The 14,734-nt window shown below is 37.3% G+C and overlaps 2 protein-coding genes across 2 annotated transcripts; both read left to right on the plus strand.

Moving 5' to 3' along the window:
* Positions 1–5,923: 5,923 nt before the first annotated feature.
* On the plus strand, positions 5,924–8,638 carry LOC140821087 (pentatricopeptide repeat-containing protein At2g30100, chloroplastic-like). The gene is made up of 2 exons (XM_073181496.1): positions 5,924–6,942; positions 7,673–8,638. The coding sequence occupies exons 1-2, from the start codon at positions 6,205–6,207 to the stop codon at positions 8,444–8,446; spliced, it is 1,512 nt and encodes a 503-aa protein (XP_073037597.1). The 5' UTR covers positions 5,924–6,204; the 3' UTR covers positions 8,447–8,638.
* A 736-nt stretch (positions 8,639–9,374) lies between these two features.
* Positions 9,375–14,488, plus strand: LOC140821092 (uncharacterized). Its single transcript, XM_073181504.1, has 9 exons — positions 9,375–9,627; positions 9,998–10,202; positions 10,284–10,374; positions 10,887–11,032; positions 11,435–11,678; positions 12,312–12,416; positions 12,496–12,678; positions 12,980–13,181; positions 13,838–14,488. The coding sequence occupies exons 1-9, from the start codon at positions 9,453–9,455 to the stop codon at positions 14,329–14,331; spliced, it is 1,845 nt and encodes a 614-aa protein (XP_073037605.1). The 5' UTR covers positions 9,375–9,452; the 3' UTR covers positions 14,332–14,488.
* The last annotated feature ends 246 nt before the right edge of the window (positions 14,489–14,734 follow it).

Raw genomic sequence — 14,734 nt, forward strand, 5'->3', positions numbered from 1 at the left:
ACCTTACCGTATAATTTCCACTCATCAGCCATATCCAGTCTGAACTTCACAATCTTGTGGAAACAATCAAAAGTAGCTCTGTACTTGGTCAACATATCGATACCGATAATACAGTCAAAATCAGAAAACACAAGCACAATACAGTCTAACTCAATCTCATGCCCATCATACTGTAGCATACAATGTTTCACAGACTTCACTGATATCAAACATGTCCCCAAAGGAGAAGAGATAGACACTACAGCAGATAATGACTCAATAGGCAAAGAATGCATTAATGCAAATCGCTCAGATATGAATGTATGTGATGCACCAGGATAACCAGAAATAAAACAGTTACCTGCAACAACATCATCTGGTGCGTCCTGAGCCTGTTCTTCTGTCAAAGCAAATACTCCGGCCTGCTGTCTAGGAGGCTGCTAACTGTCTGACTACCTCCTGGCCTCTGCTGTGACTGAGATGGTGCTGGCTGGAATGAATTAACAGCACCTGATCGTCTATCAATCTGTGCCGCTGATACAGATGATTCGGCACCCTGTGATCTCTGAGAATCTCTCTGTGGGCAAACTCTAGCAAAATTTCCCTGCTTTCTGCAGATACGGCAACTGCCAAACACTCCTCGGCACAGCTCTGTGGCATGTTTCCCTCCACAAGTGCTGCAGTAGGCTCCTGTATAACTCTGGCTCTGACCGATCTGTTTCGAGCCACTAGAACTGGATGAACTGCTTCCAGATCTCTTAAATTTCTTCCCTCTGGATTTCAGGAAATCTTTCTTTCCCCCACTGCTACTGCCACTCTCAAATCGGGGAGGTGGTTGTTGTGGTCTCGGTGCTGAAGGCACAAATGAAGCTCCTTTCTGTCTCATCAGACCGGCTTCGGCTCCCTTGGCTCTATTCAAGGCATCAGTAAAATTGTTCGGTTGCCCCGTATTCACCAATGTAAATATTTCAGGATTAAGGCCATTAATAAACTGATCAACAACAGCTTCTTCGTTTTCAGCCACATGTGGTGCAAATCTCAACAAAGTAGAGAACTTGGCCACATACTCCTCAATGTTCAGCTGGCCCTGTCTCAAATTTGCAAACTCTACTCCCTTGTCCTTTCTATAAGACACTGGAAAGAATCTCTGATAAAATTCGGTTCTAAAGACATTCCAGGTAATAGTCATACCTCGATGCTCCAATACTCTCTTCGTCGTAATCCACCAGTTCTTTGCAACGTCATGCAACTGGTGTCCAATCAGTTTCACTCTCCTCTCATCGGTGTAATCCAAACAGCATCTCAATGTCATCTAGCCAACTCTCACATCCACTGAAGTCTCAGTACCTTTCAGAGTCGGTGGATAGAACGACTGAAATCTCTTCAGCAACGTTTCCATCGGTGTTGTTGTCACATCCATTGGAGGATTCGAAGTGCTACCCTGTTCTGGTATTCTTAGAGGAGGTATATCTGATTATCAAAAAGGTTAGCAACCAAATACAACAAATCTGTTTCAGTCCTCCTCCGATCATCTTACTGCTGATCAAGAATCGGTTCTGATTCATTCTCAATAACACATGTTTCCAAATCAAGTCAGATAAACAGATAAACATGCATTATAAAGCAGTAGAACATGCTAGCAATCAAAAGCAGGAAAGAAAACTTAATCTACCCCTCTCACTAGCTCCTATCTCAGTCTAAAGGATCTATCGCTCTAATACCACCTGTTGTGGGGACCCGGACGCTAATTCATTTCTTAATCGTCTGTGGGAATAATTAATTCAATTATAATAAACAGGGTCTAAATTTTTTTTATACAAATGTCAAATGCGGAACATAATGGAACTCATTCGAATATATACATCGAAAAACAAAGTACAAGTCTTGTACACTATACACTCATTTAAAACTAAGGTTTAACGACTACATATCAAGTTTTCAAACCCTATCTAGAATCCAAGTCCGTAGTCTCCACTCCAATCACGATCTCTCTCTTCATCTCCTCGACCCTGATCCTGTCCCACCTGTTGTCATGCACACATACAAACACGACAACAGCCGGATAACTCCGGTGAGAAATACATCCCAGTATAAATCAACGATACATGCGATCATATAATCAATATAAAGCATGAAACAGATATCAGTAATATGAATCAAAATCTGAAAGAATAATTCAATATAAATCTGTAAATCAACTCATGACTCCATATCTCAGACTAGACTCATTCCTAGTCTACGGATCCCGGTTTCTAGATGTTGGCATCCTATATCGAATTTCAGTAAAAGAAGTAAATCCACCTCTAATCAAACATCGATATAAACCAAACATCCGGTGCCTTGACCTATCCGTCACAGACTTTAACATCTCCGCCAATCACTATTCAATGACAATGTGCAATGGGTCAGTGACGATTCCATCACCATCAGGCCCGTCTATCAAAAGACCAATCGTCTAATACATGCTTTCTATAAATAAATAGAACAAGCAAATCAATCTAAATCAATGCACACAATAACAATAAGTATGTGGTTTAGGGAAACTCAAGTATATCACACTCGAGTCATTCTCCCGGTTCGACATTGATACCTTTCTTTAATAGCAGTTCTGACAACATTCAAGTCTAGAATTTGAAGTCTGTCAATACTCAATCTAGCAATGACAATATCAAGAAGTACAATATCAATATACTGCTCAAATCAATACCGAATCTGATCAATCTGAATCTAACTCAAAATCAACGGCATAACGGAACAATCTGAATATCCTCGTCCATTACTCATAATCAATAACAACACCAATCTGATATCAAATCTCAATCATATCCAATCAGAAATTCATAACAATTTCATATGGTATCCACTCTTCAATCCGATTTCGATTATACGATGTCTAACATGTCAAGAACATCATATATGAATCATATCCGATTCTGGCAATATCATAATTTCAAGACATATAAAAACTTAATAAAACTTACGTCCAGTTGTAGCCTGCATCGATAGGAACACAGTACTGAAGTCGGATTCAAAATCGGACGGGCACATCTTGTACAATCACAATTCACAGCTATAAAGAAGCTAGAGAAGTTTCTGATCGATTATTGCAAAATTCTGAAGAATGAAACGAGTTTACACATTATATTGCATGAGAAGGCTAGGTGGCTCATTCTATGCCCAGCACGTCTCGTGCATATGCGCGACCTGTCTCGACGCATATGCGTAAGACAATATGTCTCGGCGCGTCCTTCACACGGCAGCTCGCGCATATGCACGCCCTCATTCGGCGCATATGCGCGAGGTCCTTCACAATTCTTCACAACTATCGAGTACCCTCACGGACATGCGCGGATCCATATCGCGCATATGCGCGGGGTCCTCTGCCTACCTCGCGCATATGCGCCCGGAAAGGTCGCGCATATGCGCGAGGTCTTTTCCTCGCACATAATTCCAACTTCTTTCCGACTTCCCCGGTCTGATCCGTTCTGTCTATAATCACATCAATTAATCAATTAATCATTTCAAATTAACAACACCACAAATCTCGGGCATTAAAATATTTTTCGTACGCAAACCTCAATAAATCTTCGTCACTGTGACCACTTCGATATGAACTGTAAACAATATTATAATTTGCGTTGAATCGATATACCTTCTTTTGGATTGTATTGTGTTAATGTGACCGTATAACATTTTCACTTCTGGTGTTTGAACCTGGGGGACAATTCTCATTATAGTAGCTTGCAACACGTCCCCAAAAGCATCCGTCTTTTGATCATTGCCATATATTGGATCATCGCTGATAGTGACAAAACTTCTCGCTAAGACCTCATCTTCAATCTGTATCCAACTTGAACTCTTTCTTGAACACTCAGCATTTGAAACCGCTTTTTCTAGATTGACCACCTCAATTGGGGATTCACGATCGGAAAAGTTGTGTCTCCGAGACAAAATTCGGAGTTGCAGGTTCAGTCGACATCGAAGATGTGAAAGACATAACATTTTTGTGTGGGTTACTATATCCATGAACAACCGGCAGCGTGAAATACAGTTGACTCATGTTTTGCAAATATTCGGCAGGAAGCGGTTGATATGGACCTCAAGGGGAATAATTCAGATGATTCATAGAATTTCCAAAACCTTGGAAATTTTGAAGATTTTTGGGAGGAAACGTCATATTTGGAAATAGATGTGGGTATTGATAATTTGGTGGAATTTGTGGATTTTGGGAAAATGGATATTTTTGCGGGTTATTTGTAGAATTCAAGAAATTTGTAAAAAATACCTTATTATTTTAATCAATTTCGGATAGAAAATAAGATTTTTGGAACTTAAAAAAAATAGATGGGAGAATATTACAGAGTAGAATTGGAGAGTGTAGTGAGTTGTAATGAAAATATGTGTACATATTTGTGGGAATTAATAGAAGAGTATTAAAACTAGCCGTTATATAGCCGTTACAAATTTTTTGGATTTTTTATAATTTAATTCAAATTTAATTAAATATTTAAAAAATAGAAAATTTACAACGGTTACAAATGAAAATAAAAAGATTTAAAAAAATAAATCCATCTGTTAAGAAAAATGCAAAATTTTAAAAAAAATTATTTCAAATACGCATGAGCCGCCCCACGTGTTTTGTGGCGCGTGCAAAACGGTCAATAAAAGTAAGAAAATGTCAAAATGGAAAATAAAACGTCTAGAGGCAAAACGGTCATTTTACACTTGGGTAATACGAAAAAGATTTACAGCGTCCCGAGGGATCATAGTGCATGCTAAAGATATAAATTGATGATTTTGATGAAAATATGATTTTTTTATGATTTATGGTAAATCTGTGTAATTTTTACTGTTAAACATGTTATTTTTGAAAGTCATGATATTTATGCTCTAAAAAGAAACGGAAAAATATTTTTGTGAGATGTGAATTGAATGTGACATTGATGAAAATATGATTTTTTATGATTTATGGTAAAACTTTGTAATTTTTACTGTGTCATGATATTTTATGCTCTAAAAAGAAAAGGAAAAATATTTTTGAGGGATATGAATTGACTGTGACAAATGATAGAGGATATGTGGGGGATCGGTTTTCATAAGAAACAATGAACTTACAATTTTATGAGATGTCGTAAGGGAAAATACCCCAGAGGGAGCCTTTTACGGGAAAATACCCCAGAGAGAGCTTAACTATCGTATTTCCATGACGGTTCCTAGTGCCCGTCCCCATGGACCATGTGGAGTTGAAGACTTATCAGTCGACCAGATGATAAATGCTAGTCACTTTCGAAGATCAAACTTCACCCAAAATAATAAAAGATTGAAAGCTCTACGATTAAATGATTTTACGATTTATTTATGCTTAAAACTATTTTAAATAAGTATGCTTTTAATGCTTGTGATTGTATTCGTATTATTTGCTACTCATGTTTAGAACGTGCTGAGTCATTAGTCTCACTAGATTTGAATGTTGCATGATTTGATGATATGAGGAGGTGCTAACGTTTGAGTGGATTAAGTACGGCAGTACACTTCCGAGGGACATTTTGTTTTAGGCATTAGCTTGATAGATAAAAGATTCAAAAGATTATTGTTAAAGAATTTAGTAAAGATTTTTATGCATTATTTAGATGTTAGTTAATATTTTTAAAGGTTGATGTAGGATTTTTAGTTATTAGATGATTAAACGTTTTTTTTCTGTTTAATTTTCAAAACAGAGTTTCAAGTTTAAATGGATTTTTTAAAATGCTGATTTTTAGTTGATTAATTAATATATGAAAATATGTCTCCATTATCCGTAAGCTTCCACGGTCAGCATATATTCATTTTGTGGCTTCAAAGTTAGCGCTGAGAGATTCATTTTACCCACCGTCGTTTCTTTTTCTTCTTTTTTGAGTCTGACACACACACACACATATATATACATACAACATATATATATATATATATATATATATATATATATATTTATATATAAAAGTCGCTTTCTGTTTACTCCATCACATACACAGATGGGTTGGTAGGATCGTTCCGGAGTTTCATCTCCCTCTAATGATTAAGCTTGGAACTGCGTTGTTTAATCTGAATTTCGGAGGATAGACCGGCCAGGGAATTATCAAGAATTGGATTTGAAATTTACTACGAGAGCTTGACCGCCATATTCGTTTCCCCAATTTTGCTCTGCCAACATCAACCATTTCTTGTAACCGATTTTCTAGAAAAAACATGTCGTCTGTTAGTGGGATTACTGCCATCAGCGACTTGGGTCTCACTTTTTGTTCCTCTTCGAGTCGTCGTATTTCTCTTGCGACCCCGAAGCCCAGCAAGCTCAAATTTCGATCTTTTGCCAGACTTTCGAGCTCCGACAACGCTGCTTCTTTATTCACGAGAAGAAACAAGCTTCAAGATCTCGGAATCTTGAAGTCGGTTCAATTGGACATGTTTGTCACAAGCGATGGCGAAGAGGAAATGAGTGAAGGGTTTTTCGAAGCAATCGAGGAACTGGAGCGAATGGTTCGGGAACCATCGGATGTTCTTGAGGAATTGAACGATAAATTGTCGGCCCGTGAGTTGCAGCTAGTCTTGGTGTACTTTGCGCAGGAGGGGAGGGATTCTTGGTGTGCGTTGGAGGTGTTTGAGTGGCTGAAAAAGGAGAATAAAGTCGACAAGGAGACGCTGGAGTTGATGGTATCAATCATGTGTACTTGGGTGAAGAAGTTGATAGAGGAGAAGAACAAGGTAGAAGATGTGGTTGATCTCTTGGTAGATATGGATTGCGTTGGCTTGAAGACCAATTTTAGTATGACTGAGAAGGTTATTTCATTGTATTGGGAAGCTGGGGAGAAGGAAGACACAGTTTTGTTTGTTAAAGAGGTGTTGAGAAGAGGGATTTCCTCCTTTCCTGATGGAGAATCCGAGGGGAATAAGGGCGGCCCGGCAGGATACCTTGCATGGAAGATGATGGTAATTGCTAATACCTTGATAACTATGTTCTTGTTTTACTGTTTTGGATCAGCAATCACACTCTTATGTTGTTTTATATTTCATCTATCGTTTATGATGAATGCTTTTAGTTTGCATCGCCATGTTACTCCAACGGTTCTTGTTTTCTTGTTTTATGTTATTGAATTGAAATGGGTAGATAGTTGTGACTCGGCTGTCCTTTCTTTTTCTGTGCCTTGTAGTTGTTGCCTTGTTTGTGGTTTTGCTGGGTGGGCTGGATTTTCGTTCATGTAGTTGCTGAATTAATTTAGGGAAATTGATTTTATGGTTGAATGATTTAGAAAATAAAAAATGCACCGATCACTTGTTTGGGTCGTCTATATCGATTTCTTCCTCTTCGCTAATGTGCCCCAAAGTATGGTGACATGATTATATGTATCCCATACTGCTAAATATGCATTGCCACCAATTAACTTTTTCCTAGGAATTCATCAATCTCTCAAATTTTGGATGAACTGCTTTTGGCCAGAAAAGGCGTGTGCAAGACTTCCTGTGATTTTAAACCTGTTGTTAATAAACTCTTGTCCTCTAATGATGTAATGTACCTGCGTGGATGTTATGTGACCTAAATGCCGTCTCTTCCATCATGTGTATGCTGTAATTCATGGATATTCTCATAATTTCTTCGCACGTTGTTCATTTATTTATGATGGTCTTTTCTTAACACTATCGAGATGCCTTTGTCGTTTAGGAGGAGGGTAAATATGTGGATGCTGCCAAATTCGTGATTCACCTTAGAGAATCTGGTTTGAAGCCAGAGATATATAGTTATTTGATAGCAATGACTGCTCTGGTCAAAGAGCTTAACGAATTTGCTAAAGCTTTACGCAAGCTAAAGGGCTACACCAAGACTGGTCTGATCGCTCAACTAAATTCGGAACATGTTAGCCTCATTGAGAAGTATCAAGAAGATCTGTTGGCTTATGGGCTCCTTTTATCTAATTGGGTTGTTGAAGAGGGAGGCCCCTCGTTTCTTGGAATGGTACATGAGAGACTTCTGGCTATGTACGTCTGTGCTGGGCGTGGAGGTGAGGCAGAGCAACAGTTATGGGAAATGAAGCTCATCGGTAAGGAGGCTGATGCTGATATTTATGACATTGTGTTGGCTATTTGTGCTTCGCAAAAAGAGGCCGGTTCTGTAAGTCGGTTGCTTACTCGTATGGAGGTTGGCAGTTCTTTGAGGAGAAAAAAAACGTTATCTTGGTTGTTGAGAGGTTACATTAAAGGTGGTCATTTCAAGAATGCTGCTGATACAGTTATGAAAATGCTCGACCAAAGTTTGTATCCAGAATTCTTGGACAGAGCAGCTGTGCTTCAGGGGTTAAGCAGAGGGATTCAACAGCCAGGAAATGTGGATACTTACCTTACACTTTGTAAGCGTCTATCGGATGCTAATCTGATCGGCCCATGTCTCGTATATATTCACATGCGAAGATATAAGCTCTGGATTGTAAAAATGCTTTAAAAACAGTGGAAAAAGCTAGGAAAACCGCAAATCTGGTGAAGGTATAGTAGCATCGAGCTGTGACTTCTGTGGATGTTAAAATCTGCATACGCTGTATAGAGTAGATTTTGTAACACCTTGTATACGTTATCTGTGAGTATGATGAATGTCAACTCCTATTAGGAATAAGGTTATATATATATACATTTCATAAATCATACACTGCACGATCATCTTTAGGTATATGTTTTTAAAAGTTTTTAAACAGCTAAATATTAGGAATAAGGTTATATATATATATACATTTCATAAATCATACACTGCACGATCATCTTTAGGTATATGTTTTTAAAAAAGTTTTTAAACAGCTAAATGCTGGTCTTTTCGGTGATCGTCAAATTTTTGTTTTTGGATACCATGATCCAAAGAATGTAGATACGCAAGTCTTGTATATAATTTTTGTTGGATCCAAATATAAGGCCGAGGTTTATAGTTGTTACCTGTCCATGCACAATGGGTAAATTTTTGGGCTAACGTAATAGTTTAAAAATCACGCAAATTATGAAGATTATATTTAACAAGTTCGTTTGAAAAATTGTTAATAGGATAAATCAAATTCTTGATCATTTGATCAAACGTTTATTTACTCACTAACTCGATCAAACGTTTATTTACTCACTAACTCAGACACTTTTTTTGACTCATTCGCTCTTTTAGTTTTGTACAAAATAGTAGGCGGTTTGAGTGGTGAAACTGAAAATGTTACATGTCGTGGCATATAAATTTGTGCGACATAAACAAAGATAATAAACTGAAAATCCTTTTTAATTAAAAAACGAACGGTACCAAAGAGACGACTTCAGCAACTATGAGGAAAAAACAGAAACGACAGAACACGATTTTAGCTTAGCAGAAAACGCGACACTGCCTACCTACTAATTCGGTTTCCCACAAAGCCGTTGAGAAACAAGCAACTTCGTATGTTATCGTCGCCTCCTCGTTCCAGCTGAATCAACCTTTTGGTCCTATGGATATCAGCTTATCTACTGCCATGGGCTGCATTTACAAGGACCCTAATGCTCCAGTTGAAGTTAGAGTCAAAGACCTTCTCTCTCGGATGACTCTCCCTGAAAAGCTTGGCCAAATGACGCAGATCGAACGAAGTGTAGCCTCCCCTTATGCCATCAAAGACCTCTCTATAGGTCTGACATACCTTTTTACGCTTTTCTTGTATTGCTGATGAATCATGGCAAATGGGCTTCAAGTATATCTTATTTTCAGCACCTTAATTGGGTTTCAATTGTTTTAGTTTACTACCTTAATCATGGAGTATACAAAATTTAAGTTTGTATATGGTTCAATCACTATGCTTGAAGGTAAAGTTTCGACTTTGATTACATCTTGTTTTTGGGTTGGCGCACGTTGTTTTTATGTTACGCACTAAGGGATCGTTTGTATTTGTTTCTGCATATACCAAGAATTTGTAATCAGATATGGTAGATATTTTAGGACTTTCAATACCAGTTACCTTATGTTTGACGTTGATTGCATTTGTATGTCTGGTCGGTGCAGGTAGCATACTGAGTGTTGGTGGAAGTGGACCATTCGAGAATGCTAAATCTTTAGATTGGGCAGAAATGTCAAATAATTTCCAGAAGTTGGCATTGGAATCTCGGCTCGGGATTCCTCTGTTGTATGGGACTGATGCTGTTCATGGTAATAACAATGTGTATGGTGCAACCATTTTTCCTCACAACATAGGCCTTGGAGCCACCAGGTCACTCGCTATTGAATCATGAAACCATTTATATTCTTAATGATGTTCGCATAGCTTAAAAATGTTATGACATTCATATAGAGATTCTGATTTGGCTCGGAGGATTGGGGCTGCTACAGCAATTGAAGTAAGGGCAAGTGGGGTTCACTATACTTTTGCTCCATGTGTTGCTGTAAGTTTCCGTAGTTTCAGTATTTTATGAGTCTTACTTTCGTTGCCAATGTTCTTTTGCATTCATTATTATATAAGATCTTGGAGAAAGTTAATTAGATAAAAAAAATGAAAACTTCTCAATCTGAAGTCATACTTTTTTAGACCTTTCAAATGTATGGATATGATGGGAAATGTAGAAAGTGTTTGATGTGTATCATAAGTTTCATATTTTAATCTTTTTGCCTCATTTAATTTTAATCACCAAAGAAATATTTTTTTGGGCATTTGTATTAGTCAATCTAAGATCTAAACATAACATAATCATACTTTGTATTCTATTTTTGTCCTTACTTTTCTTATTTGACTGGAATATTGGAACTCAAATTAATTTTCTAAAATTTTTGAAATGAGGAAAAGTTGAATATCACAGCAAATATAATAATCTAAACTGGATGATTAGTTTCTGATCATTCATGGGTGGTTGGTCATTCTGTATTAGTTTGTCTTCATGTTTGAAGATGATTTTTACAGGTGTGTAGGGATCCTAGATGGGGACGATCCTATGAAAGTTACGGTGAAGACACTCAAATTGTTAAAAACATGACCTCGATCATCACGGGTTTGCAAGGAGAACCACCCCATGGACATCCTATTGGTTACCCATTTATGGCTGGGAGGTAAAGGAACTTCAATCTATGCACCTGTATGAACCTTGCTGTGTTGTAAATAGTATCACATGATGTCAAAATTATTTTGGATTTTCTTTGAATATTCTTTCTGATATTGGATCTTTATTTCATAAGTAGTTCAATCTTGGAAGGTATACAAATTTGATGTGGAAAATTGTGATATCTTACTGGAGAGATCGTCCTTCTCAATGTTGTCTCAATATGGTAGCGAAATCTAATAGATCTTGTACTTTTAGTAGAGCACAGATGGATACTGGAGATATTATATCAATAAATTGTCTTCTTTCTGTTGTATCGCTTCATCTAGATCCTGTTTCCCTTGAAATTTTTTTGTCATCGACTTTGCTTCTTTTATCTCGTGACTTGACTGATCAGTGTGTTAAACTCCAGAAAAAATGTTGTCGCATGTGCAAAGCATTTTGTAGGAGATGGTGACACCAAGAATGGTATAAACGAGGGAGATACCATAGTATCATATGATGAACTAGAGAGGATCCACATGGCTCCTTACCTTGATTGTATTTCTCAGGGAGTATGTACTATCATGGCATCCTACTCTAGCTGGAACGGAGAAAAATTACATAGTAACCATTTTCTTCTTACTCGGATCTTGAAAGAGAAGCTTGGATTTAAGGTAGGCTGATGGATTCTATGAGTATCCCAAGCTAAGCCCCTTTTACAGTTTGTGGAAACCAGGTTTATTTATTTTGTGTCCGGAGACTGGTATTGATTATAAATTTCTGTCGGTCTCTATCTTTGATATTTGTTTTACCATAACCGCCATTCTTTTCAGAACTTTTGCTACGAAGAGGAGTGAAAAAAATGTTTGTTGCTCAATTTAACCCCTAAACATAAGCCCGTGATTGTCAGAATGAGACATTGACAGATGGACATGACACGAGGCAAAATAATTTTTTATAACTTTTAAGGAAAATATGGACGGGACAAGAATTCTGTACATGTGTCTCTCTGTTGAATTGATGCTTGGAACCATTTTAGTTACTCAATGCATTTGAGTTCATGTGGTCGACAGTGAGATTGGGTATAAAATACGAAACTAAAGATTTGAGATTTACAAAGTGCAAGTAAAGGCACAAATTTGGATTTTAAAGAGAGAAGTTACAACGAAATCACAAATACAATAGTTGCAATATCTCAATACATCCTCGCTATTTCCTTTTTTGGCTTGCTATGATTTACCTTACTCAGTAATTCTGTCGAGTTAGCTTAATTTCCACAAACAATGAAGGGTGAGACTCTCTTGCAGGGATTTGTCATTTCTGACTCTGAAGGGCTGGACCGGCTTTCAAGTCCTCATGGATCCAACTACAGGCAGAGCATTCTGTCAGCAGTCAGTGCAGGAGTTGATATGGTAAAGGATCCCCGTCCGTTGAAATTTTAACCCAGTCTATAACAATAAACATTGTAACGTTTTTTGTGTGTTTCACCAGGTGATGGTGCCTTATCGGTTTCAATTATTTCTGGAAGATTTGATGCATCTGGTGAATTCAGGTGAGATCCCAATTGCTAGAATCAATGATGCGGTTGAAAGAATTCTGAGAGTAAAGTTCGTTTCTGGCCTCTTTGAACATTCCATGAGTGATGAATCTTTGCTCGATGCAGTTAATTGTGAGGTGAGCTTAACAATTTTTTGTGCTTTTATATGTCCTGTTCTGATATATGCAAACGTGATTAAAGTATGAAATTCTTCACTCATGGACTCCGTACAGGTTGACTTTGCTTCTTGGCACACATTTAAAGGTGAAAGTTTTATAATAATGTTTTTTTTAAAAATAAAAGATTAAAAAAACATGCTATATATTAAACTCGTTTTTGGCTGAACTTTTAATTAAAAAGACGCTTAAAAGGGAATCGAGTATAAAAAAAATTTGATCGTTGCTTGAAAGACTTAAATATAGTTCATTATTGTGTCAGTCACACAAGGTAATAGCACGTGAAGCGGTTCGAAAGTCATTAGTTCTGTTAAAGAATGGAAAGGATCTGAAGAAACCATTTCTTCCACTGGACCGAAACGCCAAACGAATTCTTGTAGTTGGAAAGCATGCTGATGATCTGGGATATCAATGTGGGGGATGGACTGCAACATGGGAGGGGAAAAGCGGTAGAATTACGACTGGTAAGTCATTTTGGGGATTCATTCATCTCCAAATAAAGCACAAGGGACACAAACTACTATTGCCCATTATATTGGTCTTGAATACCATTCAACAATTTGCATCTTGTTCTGCTTCTATAGTACCTGCATTCTTTTATCTCAAATTCTTCCGGTATAAATTGAATTTCTCTTCCATGTGGGCAAATCATGAAAGGAATTTAACTTCTTTCTTATTCAAAATTATATTTATTTGATTTGGAATCCGTTTGCTTTTCAAATAAATAATCAAGAACAGTTTGAAATTTGGCGTCTTATGGTCATAATTCCAAAATATATCAAAGATTGCTCATCCATAATGATTTTCTTTGGAACATGGTTCTCACTTAGTGTTAGATAGCAGAGGAATCGAACTAGTTTTTGAATTTAGCTCAATTTGAACAGAAATTATCAGCAGCATCGACATACTTTGCTTGGTTATGTGTCGTACTAGTGCGCTTTTGTGCACGTAGGCTAATATCTGGGTGTGATATTGAGTGTAATCAATACTTATACCGGTCAGATCTAGATCATGAGTATTCATCTTAGATTCAATTTTAAATTTTTTATAACAAAAATCAAATTATGCCTGAATTCAAACTTCAAGACTACAACTTTATAGTTCACTATGTTCATGACAGGGACTACCATTTTGGATGCTATAAAAAACGCTGTTGGGCCTGAAACAGAAGTGATATACGAACAAAATCCATCTGCATCCACCTTAATTGGAAGGAATTACTCTTTCGCGATTGTGGTTGTGGGCGAAGGTCCATACGTGGAATCTGGTGGCGACAGTAAAGATCTCAAAATTCATTTCAATGGTGCCGAGCTAATAAGTCTTGTTTCTGAAGCCATTCCCACGTTAATAATCTTGATATCCGGTAGGCCTTTGGCTTTAGAACCTCGGATTTTGGAGAAGATGACTGCCCTTGTTGCTGCATGGTTACCGGGAAGTGAAGCAACCGGGATTGCTGATGTTATCTTTGGAGATCATGAGTTCCAAGGACGACTCCCGGTCACCTGGTTTAAAAATGTCGCACAAATTCCTAGTAACGCCGAAGATGAGTCATATGATCCTCTGTTTCCTGTTGGTTTCGGTTTAACAAGCAAAAATGAAGTTCTGATGTGTTAGTTTGGTCTTTGAGCCTTCTCAATCTATCATAAGCCATAACGCCAAATTAGTTGGGACTGGCTGGTAGCATAAATTTTTCTTCTTCATTGTGCTATTTTTTAAATAAGAAATTAAACTCGCTTAATTCATATTAATTGAAATAAAATTGAATTATAATTTTATTAAGCATGGAATAGGAATACTAAAGTTCAGAGGCTGATTCTGATTATATTATTTTATTTTCGGTTTGAGAATCAGACTCCACTACACTCAACTGGGTGGGCGTGGGGTCGGGTCGGGTATTCTCGGGTTACAAAAATGTCTCTTTTGTTTTCATTTTTTGTTAATATTTCTTTAATTATTCATTAAATAAAAATTTGAAACTTTGAAAAAATGCGGTCTTTAATTTATGTCGGGTACTACA

The sequence above is a fragment of the Primulina eburnea genome, unplaced genomic scaffold (genome assembly GCF_022965805.1).
Source record: "Primulina eburnea isolate SZY01 unplaced genomic scaffold, ASM2296580v1 ctg41_ERROPOS100000, whole genome shotgun sequence".
NCBI classification, from domain to species: Eukaryota; Viridiplantae; Streptophyta; class Magnoliopsida; order Lamiales; family Gesneriaceae; genus Primulina; species Primulina eburnea.